We start from the raw sequence: 21,580 nt of genomic DNA on the forward strand, positions 1-21,580 counted from the left end.
AGATACAGTCCAGAAGCCCTGGGCTCATGTGCTTCTGTGACTCAAAGGGTTTCACATGTTCGGCTCAGGCCGCCTTTTCGGCGTGGGTGGTAGCATTGAGTCTGTAGTGAAGATGACTACTGAAACAGTTTATGGAACTACAAAGTTGAGTTTTTCAGAGTATGAAAAAAAAAAAAAAAAACCCTGGCAAGAGAAAACAAATCGTTCCAAAGATTCAGTGCATTCCAGCTCCTTTCACAATTCCCTCTTGTTACTCTGAATGCTGGCAGGCCATGAATGGAGGCTCACATACCCTGTGTATTCCCATTTGTACCTTCCAGAAGAAAGGCTTTCCCCCTCCCCAAGTTCAGAGGAAATGCTGTCTGCAGAAACCTCTGTGCCTGGATACTGAAGTATTTCTGGCAACACGTTGCATTACACCCATGCAGCGTTATTGAAGGAGATCCCAGAAATCATTGCTGAGCCATTACACGGCACTCTCTGCAAATGCAAACCTCTTGGGGTCCAATTTTAGAAATATTGTGTACCCTGCAGGAGGAAAATATGCCTGTTCTCCATAGCATCTGGAGTGGAGGTGAGGGGGAGATGTTCGTTTGTTTCCCATAAGCACTGTAGAAGGTATGGAAACAAATGAAATCCAAATCCCATTTACCAAATAATAGCACTTACATGCTTACACCCCCAATTTGCCACCTACCAGGCCCAGGATGCAGAGAGCCAGATCCCTCGGTAGCCACTGCAAAGACGGGAGAGAGGCAGCTTGCAAGGTGATTGTAGGGCTTTTATTTGTATTTACTGGGGAACATAACCTTTAGGAAAGGATTATTCATTTTAAGTATCAAATGCCATCTGAAATGCAAAAATAATCATTTGACTTCTTTTATGGTAACTCATATAACACTTTCTTATGGTAATTTCCTTTGAAGTAGTTAAAAGTCCAGTTTTCTTAAGTTATTGATTTTTAGATATATAAATATAATATCTTATAAATATAATATCTTATAATATCTTATGGGGGCAGAAATTGATTTTAGCCATACCATGAACACAGGTAAATAAAATCAAACTTTATATTGTTGTGTGTTATATTAGTGAGGGTTCAGTCAAGAAAAAAAGAACCCGTGTCAGGTGGTTTGATGGAGGGAATTTAACATACAAATTGGTTACAAAAGCAAGAGGACACCGAGGCAACTCAGAGATGAGCGACAGTAGGAATCAGTCCCACCCCCAAGCTAGAGGGACACGGGGAGAAGTCACAGATACTACCTGAGAAGCCCCCTGAAGTGGGGAGGGGGCAGGGAAGGGTACCTTGGCTTTTCCTTTCTCCTTCTCTTCGGTCTCCCATTGGTCCTTCCATTTGCTGATCCTATCCAGAAGACGCTGGCAAGAAAGCCTGGACAAGATAGTCCACAGGCACTTAGCTCAGGTTCCCTTGAAACCTTAAAACTTAAGCAAGGCTTGAGTGCTAATGCATTATTGGGAGATACAATCTCAGAGAAGCAAGAGTGAAGGAAAGGGGAAGGGGGACATGGAGGCATGGAAAAACACCACCGCCCCCACCACCGCGGTGATGCATTATTGAGTAGGACGCTGCTTCACTGAGCACAAGTACTCTCTCAGCCTCACAGAGATGTCTGGACAGGCTACTTGGCTACCTACTGGGACAAGGATAGGAGAGGCACGTATGCACCCATGCCATGCTATTTTCTGCTTCCTGTGGTCAAAGTTTGCTCACAGGAAGTAACATCACCCGACCCCGAGTAGGCAGCTACTCGGGAAGCCACAACCCATGTCCTGTTATGTGGCCCTTCTTCAGATTTGGAACCAGTCGGGGGAGCAAAAAAGCCTCTGCAGATCCCACGCAGTCTGGTCTGGGCTCCTGCTGTGGTGAGTGCAATGGAGGCAGTTCTGGAATGCAGTGCCTACTCCATGGGAAAGAGACAGCTGGAGATGCCAGAAGATGAGACAACAGTGATAGAGGCTGAGGTAGGGGTAGCAGAAGTGTCTGGAACTCTCCAAGAGCCAGTGACCAAGGGCCTAAGAGACAGGTTAGGTGAAGAGAATCTGAGGCAGCACATAAAAGATAGACAAGGGATCTGCAAGCAGACACCAAGGACCTGGCACGTGTTTTGGTCTCCCACACCAAGCCTGCTGCTATTTTCCTTGGTGTGGTGAGGTGCAGAGGTGAGAAGGGGCGGGAAGGCAAAGGAGGAGAAAGTGAAAGAAAGGAGAAGGGAGGCAATAGAGATCAGAGACTCACATTTATCAGGCATGCTCTTGTGCAAGTACAATAATAGATGACTTACAAACATCATTTCAATTAATCCTTAAAACAACTCTTTTAAAGCAGGTATTATTGCATTCATTTTATAGATGAGGAATCTGAAGCCCACAGTGGTTGAATCATTTGCCCTAAGCTTTCTTAGCTAGAAAATGCTGGGACCAGGCTTGGAGCCAACCCAAGGCTCCTATCATCCCACATCCCACAACCACACGTCGTTCGACTATCTTTCATTATATGAACTGGCATATTTTCTACAAACGCAAATTTCAATTGCCCAGCCTTATTTTCTCAGTAATTCACAATAAAATTATAAATAGAGATCCACTTTAAAAATACTAAGGGAACTGAATCTAGAGTCAAGGAAGCAATATTTGTGAAGGAGGTTGGGAGAGTTGGATAGAGAGGGGGAAACTGGCAGAGAAGTTGAAAGGAAGAATCAGATTGCTTTCGCTGGCCTCCTAGTCTTTTTTTTTCCCTTTTTTCTCTTCTATTTTTTTCTTCCCTTATGTTCGTCTTTGGATTCTTTACTCCACGGTGATGGTTTTGGGGCTAGGAGTTTGGGCATGGAAAATGGAGAAGATCACTAATTCCTCCTATTCTTATCTAGCCAATCAAGACAGAATTCTGGAGAAATTAAGTGAACATGGACTATGTCATAAATGTTTCCTCATTTACATGTGTCATATTGTCAGGTAGTAAAATACACCTTATATATGTGTAGAAAAACCCAGTTGCACGTATCTTACAAATGATAGACTTTGGAATTGGGTTCACTAATTTCCATTCATGAGATAAGACTGATTTCATTCTATTTGTTGGCATTTTCTATTGGAAAGATGAGGGTTTAATTTCAAAAGGCGTTAGAAGTGTGGACCTCAGAAGCTTGCTTAACTTAAACTGCCAGAGAGCCCCTTGCTCAGCGTCAGCTTTTCCTATCACTGAGTTTTACACTCCAGTTGGATGAGCAAAGAGACCAAACAACAGATTTGTTGAGCATCACAGTCAAGGGGACGTGATCATTTCATTATGACCTAACATGTCTCCAAAGATGGAAAGAAGCTAAGATAGTCTATTAAAAAAATCATTTACATTGGCCTTTAATTGGAACCTTAAGCACCCCTAGATTTAATAATGCCATAAACATTGTTAGGTAATGCTGTTAGTTTGTCTCTGGTTTTTTATGTTGGTAGGTATAGCCACTTGAGAGAAGTTGCCAGGCCAGTGTAGAAATTTATAATTTCTAATAATATCCTTCTCTTAAAAATACAGTTGCTAACATCAATTTCCACATTGACCCTATCGCCTTTCAACATAGGCCATTGATTAAAAAGTAGCTCCCTCTAATTGTTTTAGATCTTATATTTCAAGACTCTGTAGTGACTAGGGATGAGAGCCTCAGAACATTTGTTTTATTTATTTATGTATTTATGTATTTATTTATTATTTATTTATTTTGGTGAGGAAGATTCTCCCTGAGCTAACATCTTTTGCCAATCTTCCTCTTTTTTTTTGATTGAGGAAGATTAGCCCTGAGCTAACATCTGTGCCAATCTTCCTCTATTTTGTCTGTGGGATGCCTCCACAGCATGGCTGATGAGTGGAGTAGGTCTGCGCCTGGGATCTGAACCTGCGAACCTAGGCTGCGGAATCGGAGCATGCGGAACTTGAACCACTTGGCCGTGGGGTCGGCCCCCATTTGTAGTCTTTAGCAACCTAAGATCATCCTTGTAAATGCCTGCTGTTAAATCATTCTTTCTTGAGCTCCTTTACTTGAATGCCATTTTCCTCTTCATCTGTACATCCTCCTGCTCTTGAGAGAACTCTCTATTTATTTACAGTTGCTTATTTAACGCAATTCCAGCATTATTCTGCAAGGGATGCTGTCTATCTAGAAGACTAGATATCCATTCTTGACCAAAATTGTCAAGCAATCAGTACTGCTCTACCTTTCCTAATGATAAGAAAAGGAATGTGATAAGGATAAATTTGATATTATAGAACATATGCTTATGTGCTGCCAATTCCTCCTGTTACTTTACGCAGAAATAACTACAACAAATCGATGTGCCTTGGGTCCATGCTATCCAGTAGCAAAGTTGAGAAGAAAATGTAGGCACATCATAATATTTCTGTTCCAGGTTGTAACCTGCCTGCCGCTTTCACAATTAAATGCTCTCAGGGAGAAAAACAACTTCAGTAATGTGATAGAATATGAAACATTGTATTATGTGAAATCAGGTAGATGAACTTTGAAAAGTGTTGTCATTTCATTTATTTTGCAATGATGGAAACATTATACAATTTTCATCAAAATATAAATTAACCAAAGATATGCTATAACACCATTTCCTGGCATATTTACCACCAGAGGAGACATTACCCCTTTGATCTTGACGCCTGTGATTGGGGTTGGGGAAATGAGAGACACTAAAAGGACAGGGAAATGGGGGTGGAAAAGCATATATGATGCATCTCCTTCCACTCTTCTTACTCTCACATTGAATCTGAGTAGCTCGTCTGCTTATTTTCTTCTAGGTCACATTGTGGATCATGCTGCACAGATCATTTCATACTCAATTTTCCATCTACGGTTGCTCCAAGTTCAAAATTCAGAGTGTGTCGTATTGTAGCTGTATTTATTTATACTTCTAGCTATCTTTGTTTTTATATGCTAGGCCATAGAATTTGGAAATAGTTTCATTCACTCCCAGTGCATATGCTTCAAAATCCTTGAGATTGTTTCCTTCCCTCCATGTCAATATGAGGAGAAATTTTGTCTTGAATTTGGTGGCAAGAGAATTGTTTTAGACTGAAATCTGCCTCAAGCAAATTTTCCCATGATGCAAACAGTCATCATCCGATCATTCTGATCACTATGCAGCTTGCACAGGTATGTCATGACCTGTCCCCGCCACCCAGCCCATCCAGCCCCATGTGGCCGGAGCTTGATGAGATTTTTAAAAAGTTATTTCACACCTACTAACTATGGATTATCTTTGAATACTTCTCGAATCTGTAACGAGTATTTTTATTCTTGTTCAACGTTCACCTTATTTTCTCATAATTTTGATCTAGTTAATAAAGACTTTCCTCCTTTTTTTCTCATTTTCAAACATAAAAGAAAACATTAAAGAATAGTACATTGATCACCCACGTATCCACCAACTACATTCAACAATTATAAATCCTTCACTGTATTTTCTCTCTCTCTCTCCTATTTTTCCCTGAACCATTTGAAAGTGAGGCGCAAGTAACATGAAACTTCATACTTTAATACCTCAGCTTATGTTTTCTAAGAATAAGGAAAATTCTCACATAGTCATAAGACATAAGCTGGTCATAAGACCAGCTAAGAAAGTTAGCAATAACATCATCAACCACACCTGTTCCATCCACCTCACCTTTCTCTTGTTGTGAATCAAAAAAAATTACCCATTTAAATTGTTCGTAGTTAATGTGATCATCTTGGCCACAAGTAAAACAGTGATACAGTTCTTCCCTTATGTAATATTTTCTAAATCCCACTGCAGGATGGCAGCTTCTGAATATAAATTGTCCAAAGGAATATTAAGAAAACCCTTATCTGAGAAACCTGTAATTACATGATGATGTGACCTGCCCCAGCTACTAAAAACATATTAGCTACAATTTTTAAAAAACTGAAAGCAAAATATTGTTTTTGTATCTTACTGTGCATGTGAAAACATGAAATTACTACAGTCTCTCTGGATGAAGAAGAAACTTTGCAGCACTGGTCATAATGAGAAATTCTATGAAATTATCATTAATTTATCCATAGCCACTAGGAGTAATACCTACATCTTCTCCTCTCATGGGTTGACTAGTATCTATGCTGGCTTCCTGCTTGCTGAACTTTTCAGTGATCACCTAAGCTTCAGACCCAGCCTGTCTGCCACTTTTGGGCACAGGTCCTGAGAGGAGCTGCTTTAAATCACACGATATTGAGTCGAGCAGGAGCACAGTAGGGCTACTGCATCTTGAAAGTGGCAGTGGCAGAAACAGGGCCCATTTGCTTTTGTAAGTAAACATTTATTGAAGTATAAGATACATACAGAAAATAGAGGAGGAAGTACAAATAGGCAGGGTACTCTTACTACCGAGTCTTTGATCTACCTATTAGAGGCATCTGCTTAGAACTCTCTTCCACCATGTATATTCAGGGCTTACTCCCTTTCCCGCTCTCACATCTTTACTCAGATAGCAATGTCTTAGTGAGGACTTACCTGACCACCACCTGCAAGGTTGCAATTCCCTATTCCTGGTGCCTCCCTACCAGGGAGGACTAGAGTGAGGTAAATGAGGTACCTGGGACACAGATTTTAAGGAGGCATTCACTCTCAAGGTCGTGAGGTGCAGGACGGGTACTTGCACAACCCTGAGGGTGAGTGTCTCTTTAAATTTGGTCCCTGCCCTGCATTTCAATCCTCTTTCTTGCTTTAGTTTTCTCAAAGCCCTTCTCTGGAATGATAGCTCCTTAAAGATGTGGATATTATGTTTTGTTCACTGATTATTTCTAGCCTTGACATAGTGCCGGGCACATTGTGGGCACTTTAAATGCATGTTGTGAATGAATGAATAATTGAACGTATATGCTTTGCATAAGCATTTCATTCCTCCTACTAGCAATATACTTAACACATTAGGTTAGATTTTGAGCTCCTTAACCTCAATGATCAGGTCTTTTCATTAACTTATCCTCATGTATAATACCATGTCTGACACACTGGGCCACTAAACAAAAGTTGATTAATTGAATATATATCTGCCAACCTCTGAGATATACTTTTGAATCTCAGCATAACATGTCATCGCCCTGGCAGCCATTGTTACACTAGGAGGAGCCTAGCTTTGGGAAATAACTGAAAATAATGTGACTGAGATTTGTACAAGGTACTGACCCCTTCTGTAGCTGTTTCCTCATCTGCAAAATGTACATAATTAACTCCACCCATGGAGTGGTTGTGAAGGTTAGTGTAATTCTGTACACAGTGCCTAGCACATAGCCTGGTTCAATATATGTCTGTCCTTATGATCATTTTATATTCCTATACCATTTTTATTACATTTTCCCTGTAGTACATTACAATGTAGAGATTTCCCTAAATTGATATTTTTATTAGTTCTTATAAGGATCTCTTCAATTTCCCCTTCTTTTTCATTCTCTTTGAATTCTTTATTTCCATTTCTTCTGCTTATGTCATATTCTATATTATTTTCTTCTTTTCTTGCATATACATTGTTGTTGTTAGTGCTGTCAAGTCATTTCCAACTCCTAGCGCCCCTGTGTACAGCAGAGCGGAACCCTGCCCAGTTTTTTCACTCCATCCTCTCACCTTCTGGTGCTCTATCAGACAATGCTCCACTGCTGTTCACAGGGTTTTCACAGCCAATTTTTTCAGAAGTGAGTGGCCAGGTCCTTCTTCCTAGTCTGTCTTAGTCTGGAAGCTCCATTAAAATCTGTCCACCATGGGTGACCATGCTGGTATTTGAAATACCGATGGCATAGCTTTCAGCATCAAAGCAACACACAGCGGCCACAGTATGACAACCGACGGATGGGGGGGTGTGGGTCCTTGACTGGGAAATGAGTTCTTGCCATGACAGTGAGAGCACTGAATCTTAACCACTATACCACCATCCATATACGGTCATGTGTCGCTTAACGATGGGGATATGTCCTGAGAAATGCATAATTAGTCAATTTCATCATTGTGTGAACATCACAGCGTGTACTTACACAAATCTAGATAGTATAGCCTATTACACACTAAATTACATGGTACTAATGTTATGGGACCACTGTTGTATATGTGGTTCGTCATTGACTGAAACATCGTTATGCAGCTCTTGACTGTACATTACTGAGTAATTAACACGTGCCAAGAACTATGCTAGCACTGCGAATGCAAAGAAAACTTAAACATGGCCCCCTCTTTTGAGCATCTCATGGTGTAGCTGGAGAAAAACATGCCAACAATTAGAGTTGAGTGTTGCCCAAGTTCTCACACAGGGCGTTGTGGGGACACAGCAAGCAGGGCCAGCTCGTCTCTCTTGCAGTTGATTCTCCTATAGTCCTAACTAGGGTAGATCCAATTTCTTTATTCTCTTTAGTCGTTCAGGCATTTCCCTTCTGAAGAAAATTTTCTCTCTTTCCTTTGATTCATAGTTACTTTTCCTTCGTGATATTCTCTTGATGTCGTTTATTTTCTTTCTTCTTTTTTTCAAAATAAAACTTTAATTTAAAAAATCCATTTCAAGTTACTTCAGAAACTTACTCATAAAGTGAACTCTTGATTTCCTATGGCATAAATACTTTAAGACTCCAGCAGTGTAGATGTGTTTGAATCACAGCATTGTGTGAAGCAGTGGGTCACCTGGTCTCATTAACAATAAACATAGCACCACCTACACAGGACGTAAAAAGAATCAAGACAGGCCCCATGGCTTAGTAAGCCTTGGTCCTTCAAGGGCAGTCTCAGCGAAATATTAAGACTTTTATCGTGACTCAGAGCTGTCATAAAAAGGTTTTATTGTGACAAAAATGAAAAAAATACTTTATTCAGTTATTGAGTGTATACTACATGCAAAAAAAAATCAGTATGACAATAATAATAAAGAAAAATATTCATACGTTGCGGGGATTAGACAATAAATTAGAGAAAAATGACCTAAGAATTAAAGAGAACCTATCTGGATGAAACATGTACCATATACATGTGAAACAATTAGAGGACAAAAGCTAACCGTAGTAATAAAGTGCCAGCTATATTTTAATTACTAGAGAATTCCAAATAAGGTAAGATTTCAAAGGGCTTACTGCTCCAGAAATACTTGCTGGAGCTTGTGATTTGTGTCTGATCTTGAAAGTAGTGACATTTGGAAGGACTGATGGAGGAGAGATGACATTCTACATGGAAGGTAATATTCATTCTTTTATTAAAATATATTTATTTATTTACTATAGGGCTCCGTATTAGAGCGATAGATTAAAACAGGACTCTCTCTCACTCTCCTTAAGGTCTATTCTCCACATAGCAGCCAGAATAATCCTTGTAAAAAGCAAGTTAGATGAAAAACAGATTCAATGATGTATCTACTCTACTTGAAAGCTCCCTTCAAAGTAAATAAACAAAACAAACAGTAATGTGAATATCAATGAGGACATAGCAGGAGATGGCATGGAGGCTGTCTTTCCTTATTTGGCAGACTTATGTAAGAAATTAATAACAGACATAGTTAGGTACAGAAACAAGGACCAAGGACTAAGTGAACGCCTGACTGAAGAGCTTATATTTCAAGATAGTGGAATAGGGAGACACTAAAGTTCCTTGAGTGGCCTATTTATATTTTTGAAAAAGATTCAATTCAACGCTCATTTGTTGGCCGCCCACTGTGTGTTCTTGGTGCATTTCTGCACCTCACTGACCACAATCTGGAAACAATGAGAGTGCGGCATTATCCCTTCTCTCGAGGAACCCACAGGCCATTCAGATGACCTTGGCAGCTGCCTGCGTGTTACTCTGGAGCGAGAAGAAATAAAAGGCATATTTTATGAACAGGAGACAGGGACCAGAATTCAGGTGTAAAGTGACAAAATCTGAGTCTAGAGTGGTGGCTGAGAGAGAGAAAAGACAAACCCCATATTATAGACATTGTAGGGCAAAAGTATACACACTTTATGGCTGAATAAAGAAGGAGTAATAAACAATAACTTCATTCAAGTAGTTCCATTTTTCATTATTTATTAAAGGCATAAGCTAATCACTTATTCACTCATTTATTCATTCATTCCAAAGCTAACTTTAAATATTTTCCGTGTGCCAGTTACTCAAAAGATCTACCTTTACCAGTTATCCTGCATTAATAAATGTATTTAACATTATCATCTTTTGATTTTCTCTAATTACTAGTATTAATTTTATAGTGAGATAAATTTTAATTAACTAGTATTAATTTTATAGTGAGAGGAAAAGATAAAGCTGATATCTGAAGAGATATACAGTATTTTGTGTTAGCTCTTACTGTACTTCTTATACTAATTAAAATAAGAAGGCTGTATTCATTTATTAATTCAATTTTTCTCATATCACTCGGAAAAATCTATCATTTGGAATGTGAATTTCCCAAGCTTATTCCGAGGATCGGTGTGAATTTTTTCAAAAAGACTTAATTTGATTTTACTTTCTAAATTTATTTGAAGGTAAAAGAAAAAAAAGAAAACCTTTTACATTTTCTGAAAATATACTGTCAGTTGGTATTTTTTAGGTAATTCTAAAATAGAAGTATAAATTTTGACCTGATCTGCTAGAAGATAATTTTATTTTCACAAAGGCTAGCGTTTGTATGATTTTAAGGTATGGCAATATTTATAGTTTAATTTCTGACTTTGTATATGAGAACATTTGATGTTTAGTGTGTCAAGGAGGGACTTCTGCTTCTAGTCGTGAGGGAGTAACAGAGCCCGGACTTTGCCTTCTGCTGTAAACAACTAGAGAACTTGACACAATATATGAAATAACTGTTCAGACATTGGAAAACAGTGCATGACCTTGATGCCAGGGAACTGAAGGGAAACAAACAAGGTGAACCCTAAACTCACTCAGGCTTTCTGCCTACACGCAATTTCCTGATTGTTGTTCAGTGAGAAGGAACACAGAGCTTGGTCATTTTGCTAATTTAAGAAGACAGAAATCAGAGTTTAGGAAGGCCAAGGCAGCTAGAATTTGTAGTGCAGAGTAAGGGAGAAATGGGATCTACACAGAAAGAGATCCCAGAAGTTGGCATATGAGTTCCCTTGAGTATTTGACCGAATACCTGCCTGTCTGCCCATGAGTAGGGTAGAATGCAAAAAAAACCTAGATAAGGAACAATTACTGGAGAGCTGAATACCTAATGCTCACACAGGGCCAGGAATTGTCCCAGTTTCCACAAGCCAGTGTCAAGATACCTTGCTGAATACACAAGGAATTAAGTAGAGACCGCAGAGGGGTCACACCTTAATAATGAGGCTACACTATTCCTAGAGTAGAGACTATTCTAGACTTGCCCTCAGAGACTAAAAACAAGCTTCCAACTGAGCCGCAAGTAACTTAGCTGCCTGCCAAAACAAAGGCCAACACTTCTTCAAGAAAATAATCCAGCACTCTACACTTTATGGACACAATCTCCAGCACCTGGTCAAAATTTTTTGAGACATGTGACAAAGTGAGAAAAGGTGACACATTACCAGATGGAAAATCAAGAAATAGTCCCAGAAATTAGACTGATGATGGAATTAGCAATCAAAGATATTAAAACACCTACCATAAATACATATTAAAGGATTTAAAAGAAAACATGAATGTCGTGAGAAGATAAATAGAAATATAAAAAATAACAAAATGGAACTTGCATCATGAAAAATAAAATATTTAAGAAATGATATTTTAATGCATGGGATTAACAGGATATTCGACATTATAGAAGATCAGTGATCTTAAAACCTTGCAACAGAAAATAGCCAAATGAGGCACAGAGAGGGACTTGCAGCATGCTATCAAGAAGTAGACAGGGCCGGCCCGGTGGCGCAGCGGTTAAGTTTGTGCACTCCACTTCGGTGGCCCTGGGTTCGCAGGTTCGGATCCCAGGCATGGACCGACCCACCACTTGTCAAGCCATGCTGTGGCAGCGTCCCATATAAAGTAGAGGAAGATGGGCACGGATGTTAGCCCAGGGCCAGTCTTCCTCAGCAAAAAAGAGGAGGATTGGCAATGGATGTTAGCTCAGGGCTGATCTTCCTCAAAAAAAAACCAAAAAGAGTAGATCATAAGTGCAGTTAGAGACCCAAAAGGATAGGAGAGAGAGAAAGGCCAAAAGAAAAAAACATTTTGACAAATAATGACTGAAAATTTTTCAGATGAAATGAAAATGTGAACCCAAATCCATGAAGCCCAACAAATCCCAAAGAAGACGAACGTAAAGAAGACATGATAATTAAATTGCTGAAAACCAATGATAAAAAGAAATATCTTAATATCAGCCACAGTAAAAAGGTCTGTTGCATACAGAGGGAAAAAAATGAGAATTACAGCAGACTTCTCATCAGAAACCACATGTTAGGCAAGAAAAGAATGATGTCTATAAAGTGTTGAAAGAAAAAAAAATTTCAACCTAGAATTCTATTCCCAAAACCAATGAAATGTCATGAAGTGCTGAAAGAAAGAAAAAAACTGTCTTGCACTTGCATACCAAATGAAAATATTTTTTCAAGAATTAAGTCAAAATAAAGACTTTTCATACAAATAAAAGGTGAGAGAAGAAGTCATAATTCTCAGATCAGCACTACAGTAAATGTTAAAGAAAATTCTTCAGGCAGAAGAAAATTATACCAGATAGAAATTTGGGTCTATACAAAGAAATTAAAAGCACCAGAAAGTATAAATGAGTGAGTAAACATAAAATATAATAAAGTTTTTCTTATTTCAAAAATTTATCTCAAAGATGATTATTTAAAGCCAAAAAAAATCATTCATTGTTGGGGGGGTTATAAAATATGTGTAACTAAAATGTATTAAAACAATAACCCAAAGGATGGGAGGAGGAAATGGAAGAATATTACTGGAGGAGTCTTACATTGTACATGAAGTTGTATAATTTTATTTGAATGTAGACTGTGGTAAGTTAATGGCACATATTGTCAACACTACAGCAACCACTAAAGCAAAGCAAAGAGGTTTAGCTAGTATGCCACTATTGGGGATAAACTAGAATGCTAAAAAAATTCACATTAATCCAAAAGAAGGAAAAATAACAGGAAAAAGGAAACAGAAAACAGATGGGACAGATAGAAAAAAAATAAAGAGATGATTGACTCATATCAAACCACACCAATAATTATAATAAATGTAAATGTACCAAACATTTCAATAAAAGGCAGAAATCGTAAGACTGGAGATGAACGCAAAATCTAATTATGTGCTGTCTACAAGAATCTCATTTTAAATACACTGTGTTTTGATGATTATTTTTGTATCGTGTAAGTGAAAAAGTGCTTACCAAACAAACTGAAAATGAAAGAAAGTTTAAGCTGCTCAGATAATAAGGAATTCTTCAGTAATTTTGGACTAGTAATTTCTCTTCCAACAATTTGTGTGATTTTTTGAATTCACCAGAGCAAGTCACAGGGCCAAAAACAGGATTATTTCTTAGCCATCGTTCTGTTTTTAGGTACATAAAGTTACTCAGACTTTGATAACTAAAACAAAAATTCCGTAATTCTTCAGTTTTTTATGAATTATCAAGTTTTAATGTAGAAAATTTTGTGGTTAAACATTACTTGCTCTTTCAGAGAAGAAAAATGTATTTTTACTTTTCTGAGAATAATTAATACATATTACTATAAATAAGTAAAAAATTCAACCGTTTCATTCTTTAACTCTGCAAAAATAATGTAGCCAACTCCCTTTATAAAAGAAATTATTATTGAAAAGCCTCCATAACCAGCATGGAGTGAATTGAAATTCACATCTGAACCCTAAGGTCATCAGGTATATTCCACCCAGGTACGTAAGGTTCCTCGGCATATAGGATTTTTTGAAGAGTTACTCTTTTTTTTTAATCATAGTATGACAACAAGGCCTCATTTGAAATAGAAGACTTTCTGGAGAAATCATCTTTACGGCATGTGAGATATCCCTGTGTTACAGGTCATACGGAAAGGAGAAGTGAGTTGCTGCTGGATTTGCACGGGCTGCAAAGAGAATGAATATGTGCAAGATGAGTTCACCTGCAAAGCTTGTGACTTGGGGTGGTGGCCCAACAGAGATCTAACAGGTAGGCTTCCTCACTTGCAATCCTTGTCCCCGACCATTGATCTTCCTAAGGTGCCAGTGTTTAAAATGTGAGCGATTAGCTCACGTCTTTTTCAATATTTACTTACAGTGTGAACTTTGTAATGTTCATGTCAAAGAGTACACGTAAACCTCTTATAAGTTTTCCATGATCTCTATTGAAAGGAAAGTTCATTTAAATCTAAATAAAAGTGTGTTAGAAGGGTATTCTGGTATAACAGTTGTTTTCTGTTTTTCATTTTTAAAATTTTATTTGAAGGTATTTCTGGTCACCTTAATTTATATTTGCAAACATTTCTTGAACGTCTATGTGTGAGGCACTAGTGCAGGCCCTAAAAGTACAAAGATAAATGAAACACAGCCCCAGCTTTATTGTGCCTAAAATGTATCAGGGAAGAAACACGTAAAAAATATAACGTAAAATACTTTTGAATATAACAGAGACATTTATAAAGTGCTGTAAAGTTTGTTAGGCAGACAAGGAGATGAAAGAGATTCCAGACAGAAAGTAGAACATAAGAAATGTGAAAGCATGGAAAGCATATGGTACATTTGGGGAAAGCCATGGAACAACTATATGAGGTTGGTTGGTAGACACTAGGGCGTAGCAGAGAAGTGGAGAGAAATGAGTCTGGATGAGTACACTGGCAGTGGATAGTAAAGAACATCTGTAGGACCTTTTCCTAGGTGTTCATACTTTGACTTTAAGCACAGGAGGGTTTAAAGTGGTGAATAACATCATGGTATCTGTGTCTTGGAAAGATGCCCTGGGTGGCAATATGGAGGAAGGTAGTGAGACTAGACTAAAAACAGAAGTTAGGAAGCTATTGCATTGGTCCAAGAGAGTAATTTCAAAGAGTGTGGACTAGGGCAGCTGCAGCAGAAATGGAGAGGACTAAATGAATGCAAGAATGATGTACTAGTAAAATCAATGGGACTCATATGGATGGATTATATGAGTTTTTAAGTTTCCTAAGAGCAACTTTCGGAAATATGAATTTTGTTTTCCACAGACCCTGGTTCGAGCTCACACATGAGAAGTGTTTCACCAACATTTTTCAGAAATTTAAATAGTAATAGAGCCATAGAAACATTGTCATCTGAGTAACCTAATTCCTCATTTTAGAAGGAGAAATCTGAGGTACACTTGCTTGCCCAAAGTCATACAACTGGTTAGAAGCAGAACCCAGTTCTGACTCCTGATCCTACGCCTCCCTGGTGGTGTTGAAAATCATCAGAGAGGGTAACATTCCTGATGGTTGTTTACTTTTTGACTTGTCCCCAAATAAGAATATGAAACTAAGACATTGTGTATCTTATTCAAAGCACTTCAAAAGTGGCTGTGTAGAGTAGAACCAGGTCACATCATTAAAATTATACTTATTAAGCGAGAGTACCTTGTAAAATGTTAATCCTGTTAGAAAAAAAAATTAAACTAAACTGAGTATCAGAAAGTTTTTAGAAATCACCTAGCACAAAGGCGTTTTTAAAAGAAAAGGAAATTAGATCAGAATAGTTTGGAAGGTACAAACTGTATCTCACTCATCTTTTTATTCTTTAGCTGGAAACTGGTTTTCAACTTTAATATGCCTAAAAATTATCCAAGAATTACCTACCTGCAGAGATTCCCACTCTCTAGTTCTGAGATGGGACCCAGCAGATTCTGAAACTTAGTCCCTATCTCATCTTTTGAGAAATGTTACTCTCTGGCTCATAGCCTGGTGCCTTGAACATAATAGCTGCCTGATATATGCTTGTTCTATTGAGAGAATTAGAAAGAAGGAGGGACTCACTCAAGTTCATCCAGGTCAATGCAGTTGGTTAACAGAGAAGCCGCTATGAGAATCTAGGATTTTTGTCCGAGGGTTTAATGATCTCTCACTATGTCATTTACTGGTTGCATGCAATGGACTGGCTCAGAGACACTTTTCCAACCTCTTTCTGGACACAAACCTCCTCTCCCACTCATGCTGCCTCTCTCTTCACATCTTTATCCTCCTTCACACTGTGTGCTTCCTACTGGGCTTTTTATCTTGAGTAAGCAGGTCCCCTTAGATCACCACCGTGCTTGTGAACTGGGGGGGACTTAACAGTTAGTCCTCTCTATTTGACTGAGACCTCAGCTGACTAGGAACAGGTTCTTTCTCAGGCTGATCTGAGAAATCAGAAGTCCTGGCTTGGAGGTACAAGAGTTTTTCTCTTGTCTACGGTTTTTTGAGGCTTCCCCAATCTTTTCTTACTGCTCCATTTTAATTTTATGTGGGGCTTATCTCATACACGAAAAAGAACTTCTATCCTGTTTTAAAACATTAAAATACAAAAAACTTTTTTAAAAGATCTAAAATGTTATAGTAATGGAACTCGAAGTCATATATTTTATTCCCTAGAGATCTTCCATTGTGGGTATGTTGTCTGCCCACTGCCACGTGATCACCTCCATTGATTAGGGCTCTTTGACTTAGTAAAGTATTACAAATATCCTCCTTGACTATAAGTAGATGACTATTACTGCAATCATATTTCTAAAGAATTTGGTCTACTATCATCAATCATATATGTAAGAGTCACTTCGACATTCAAATGAGTTGAGCCGAGCAACAGCTCAAACTGCCTTTATCTAATAACACTATATCCAGATCATTTTGCAAATCTTATGGTTAGGGTCTTGCTGAATATACATCTCTCATACTAATTTATACTTAGTTTTAATGACACCTATTGTTTTTCCCTCCCTTTCAGTCTTATACATGAAGGGAAAATGAGATTTCATTAGCCACTTGCTTGGTGCCATGTCAGGCTCAGAGCAAGGGCGCAGTACATGGCAATGTGTTGTTGGCTGTTACCATGGTAGCCATAGTTGTGAAAAGAGAAAACCCACAGGCACAGAATACCAAAAATCAGCAGAAATGCTCAGAGGAGTAAATGCATTGCCTTTAAGTAGGTGTTTTGTTTTCATGGGTGGATTTTTTTTTAGACTGAATCTTAGTTAAAATGAGAAATAGTTCTTTGGGAAATGATGTTTTTTACTGAAGGTAGAGTTTGTTAAAGTATACTTAAAATCATTTTATGAGATGGATACTTTCTACATATGCTCCAAAGACTCTAATATTAATGAATGAAAACATGTTTATAAGTGAGTTTTTATTTCCATTAGAATATGTTGTTTTTTGACTATGAAGAAAAAGTAGTATATTTCTTAGAGGAAGTGCTTTGTGAAGCTGTTAGTAAGTTTCTCATATTTTCTTCTTGCGAAAATGCACATTTTAATTCAGCATTTAAATTTCACACTTTATTTCTTATGATGCATAAACAGGAATCTCTTCTGCTATGATATACAATTCATGGACCAATTATATGAAATCCAATGCTACTTACCTCTTTTAAAAAGTCAATTAGTGCACTGGCCTGGTGGCGTAGTGGTTGAGTTTCTATATTCCGCTTGGAAGCCCGGGGTTCATGGGTTTGGATCCTGGGTGTGGACCTAACACACTGCCTGTCAGGCCATGCTGTGGCGGCATCCTATATAAAGTAGAGGAGGATGGGCATGGATGTTAGCCCAGGGCCAATCTTCCTCAGCAAAAAGAGGAGGACTGGCAACTGATGCTAGCTCAGGGCTAATCTTCCTCACACATACACACAAAAGAAGTCAATTAGTGTGCTCTACTTCAGCAGCCTGGGGTTCACGGGTTTGGATCCTGGGTGCGGACCTACACACTGCTCATCAAGCCATGCTGTGACGGCATCTTATATACAAAATAGAGGCAGATGGGTGCAGACATTAACTCAGGGCTAATCTTCCTTGGCAAAAAGAGGAGGATTGGTATCAGATGTTAACTCAAGGCTGATCTTCCTCACCAAAAAAAAAAAAAAAAAATCAGAAACACTAAGTTATACAAATTAACTAATTTTAACTATTTTTCTCCATCCCAACAGTAGCTGTGACCTCTCATACTGGCTATTCATTTACTTAATTTTATATTATACACTACCACCTGCTTTGTGCCCGGCATTTTTTTGAGAAACTGGGGACATATGGATGAATGAAACAAGGTTGATATCCTAGGGGAGGGGCTTCATATGAAACTAGACATGTAAACAGTCAATTATAATATGAATCATATAACAGGAGTATGTACAAAATATCATGTGAACACAGAGAAGAAAGCAATTATTTTTCCCTGAGAAGAGAAAAGCCTTGCCAAAGGAAGGGACATTTGAGTTGAACATTGAATAATATGTAGAACTTCACCTTGGAGGTAATTGATATTAATGTAATAACGTTAAAGAAAGAATTTCGATGAAGCCTTATGTACTCATGAAGTATTATTGTAAACATTATTCAATGTCCCAAGACACTTTGGGTAGAATAATTGTGTCCCTTTATTTCTTGATCATATTAAATTTGTCTTTTCTTAATTGGAAGGAAGTTCAATATTAAATTTTATCCTCCTCCAATGCATTTGGGTCTTACAAGTAACTAATATTTGGTTCAAAAAATTAGGAGTAACCTGTGGTGCTCAGATCAGAGTTATTACCACTTCTCTTGGATTTTGTTCAGTAATTTGTAATCACTTGAAGGAAACTGACTTGTCTGATGGCTCTGAATTCTCGGGGGTGACTCTAACCATGGACACTCCTGGGTCCTTAAGTTCTCAAGGCTTTAGGTATAGTATGCACAGCTCCTAGAAAGTCTTTTCCTTTTGGCTGCTGGGGGTCAGGTCGCCTCAGGACACTCTTCACCACTGGTCGAAGGTAACTCCCCTCTCTTCTAGTCTTGGAATACCAAACACACCTGGTGGTCACTTCTCTTTAACCCTCAAAACAAGACAAAAATGTACATTACATTACATATATGGATGATATAGATATTACAGCCAATTCCCTCAAGATATCAAACCTAGTGCTTCTCAAATTTAGGATGTCTAAAAAAAACAAAAGAAGAAAAGAAAGGAAAGAAGAAAAAGGAAAAAAAACTTTTAAGAAGCTTATTCAAAATGTAAATGATCAGTCCCAATCCCCGGGTGATTCTGTTTTGGGTGGTCCTGGATTGGCATTGAAAAGCCTGGTTTCCACATAGGGAAGCAAATCTAGGATCTTCACAGAGATAAACAATCATAGATGAGTTGTAGGTATATTGTTTCAGGAGTTGTATGACAAACTGCTACTGTTACAACACAAGAATACTTATATCCCCTTGTGGCATAAGGATTAAATTTAATCCTTCATTCGTGTATAGTGCACTGTGTAGGATAGACTTAATTTACGTCTAGTCTTGGACAACTCCATGACTGTCTATGAAGCTGCCTGAGTATCTGTCTTTGACTCTTGGCTGCATTAAGGGGACTGGGATTTATGATATGCAGTTTAAAGTTTGAAACTTCACTGGTGACAGCCAAAGCCAGTTTGTTTACCTTTCACCTGGCGCATATATATATATATATATATTTTTTTTTTTTTTGGCTGAGGAAGATCAGCCCTCAGCTAACATCTGTTGCCAGTCCTCCTCTTTTTTTGCTTGAGGAAAATTATCCCTGAGCTAACATCTCTATTTTTTATGTGTGGGTCACTGCCACAGAATGGCTGATGAGTGTTATAGGTCCAGGCCCAGGATCCGAATCTGAGCCGCCGAAGCAGAACGCACCAAATTTAACCACTATGCCACAGAGCCAGCCTCTCACCTGGCATATTTTATTAGACAGACTGATTTGGCTACACGACTTGAGGGTCATAAAAAGACTTCACTGGGAGCTTCTGCCTTGAGCTGTCTCAAAGCCAGTATTCATGGTGTAGATTTTGGTAGCTCAATCCACAGATGAAGTATGCCCTTTTGGGAATAAGTATCCTAGAGAGCTTGTACCTGGATATCTCTTGGTCCTTGGTGCTTGCCTGTACTGTCTTTCTACTGTACTATACCTTTTGCCTTTAAATAAAAACATGCTATGAGTATGTTCTGTGAGTCTTCTGAGTCCTTTCAAATATCTGAACTTGTGAAATCTTTTCAGATACCAAGAGTATCGTTACTGGAAAAGTTAGTGTAATGTACCTAACAATAGCTTGATGTACTTGAATTATTGAGTTAGAGTAATGATTGTTACTAGTAAAACCTAGGCTTAGGCAAGTACTTATTACTAGTAAGGGGAACATTAAAGACAAACTCAGATTTGTATAGCTTTAAATCAGTACAGAATAAACTATGAATAAGCGAGAGTATACAAAGGAGAGTATGACATATACAAGAATCTTCTTAAGATGACCTTGTGCAGAAGACCATTGTGTAGTCATCAGCTTGCTCCAAGGGTCTTGGGTTAACAGCCAGCTTCCATGGACCTTCAGCTTCTGGAGGCTCTCTGCAGAAACTCAGTTTAAAATCACTAAAGGGTATAACCTTAAGCAATATTAAGGTTCCTTTTTATTTATCCAGAGAGTTGAGAATGAAGACAGCCTTGCATAATTTAAATGCATGAATAAATGTTCAAGCGTAGATGTCCCCATATCAGTAGACTGGTAAATTGGAAGGTGCTAGCTAAAACCACAAAATCTAATTGTATTTTAGCCATTGTAAGTATTGTGGCTTTTCAACAGGGGAATGCTTCAACCCATCCAGGAAATAAACACACTATTTAAACTAGTACATATTCATAAACCACAGAGGCAGGCAACAGTATACAGTCCATTTGGAATTACTCAAAGGGTCCTTTTGCGATTGTATCAGTCAATGCCCTTACCTTTACAATTTTTCCAGATTAATTTAATTACAAATGAAGCATGGACTTGCCACATCTTCTATCCTGAAAATATTTTCCCAGTAGTGTTTTATTTTGTGGAAAATGTGTACCTACTGGAATGAGTTCTTTCCTCTTTTTTCTATCAAGATTTTATCCAGTGTCTGTTGGATATTTTATGTGGTGCTACCAGATAGCCATTCTGGTTTTGTCAGATATTATCTTCCCAGATCTTACAACACAATCATTCTGGCATTTTTTTTTTTTAAGAATTTATTTTCTGGCCAGATTTTGTTTATCTATAATTGAATCTTTGAACTTCTCCATGGATTTGTTATTACAATAAATTATTTGCTGCATTTTTATATAAGACTCTTGTATAAGGACTTTTAGTCAGAGCAGTCGGTTTAGCATGATTATCTCTATATTTCTATTATATTTCTAAGTTGTTTTTATAGTGTCTATGGCTTTTACAGTACCTTTCTTATTGCAAGTCACAACCTTTGTGGAAGCAATTATTTTACATAACATCAATATATCAAGAAGTTAATATTATTGTTTATTTTTGCAAGACTGCCTGAAAACTTTTTAAAAAAAGTTATTTCTGGGGCTGGCTGCATGGCCTAGTGGTTAAGTTCAGTGTGCTCCGCTTCGGTGGCCTGGGTTCACGGGTTCAGATCCCAGGCATGAACTTACACCACATGTCACTCATGCTGTGGTGGTGA

At 38.1% G+C, this 21,580-nt stretch overlaps 1 protein-coding gene across 1 annotated transcript in view; it reads left to right on the plus strand.

The window, feature by feature from the left end:
- Nucleotides 1-21,580, plus strand: part of GRM1 (glutamate metabotropic receptor 1) — a 392,786-nt gene that overhangs the window by 328,136 nt on the left and 43,070 nt on the right. Inside the window, 1 exon segment of the mRNA XM_058534236.1 lies at nt 13,990-14,116. Coding sequence (XP_058390219.1) covers nt 13,990-14,116 — 127 coding nt within the window.

Source organism: Diceros bicornis, chromosome 39, assembly GCF_020826845.1.
Source record: "Diceros bicornis minor isolate mBicDic1 chromosome 39, mDicBic1.mat.cur, whole genome shotgun sequence".
NCBI classification, from domain to species: Eukaryota; Metazoa; Chordata; class Mammalia; order Perissodactyla; family Rhinocerotidae; genus Diceros; species Diceros bicornis.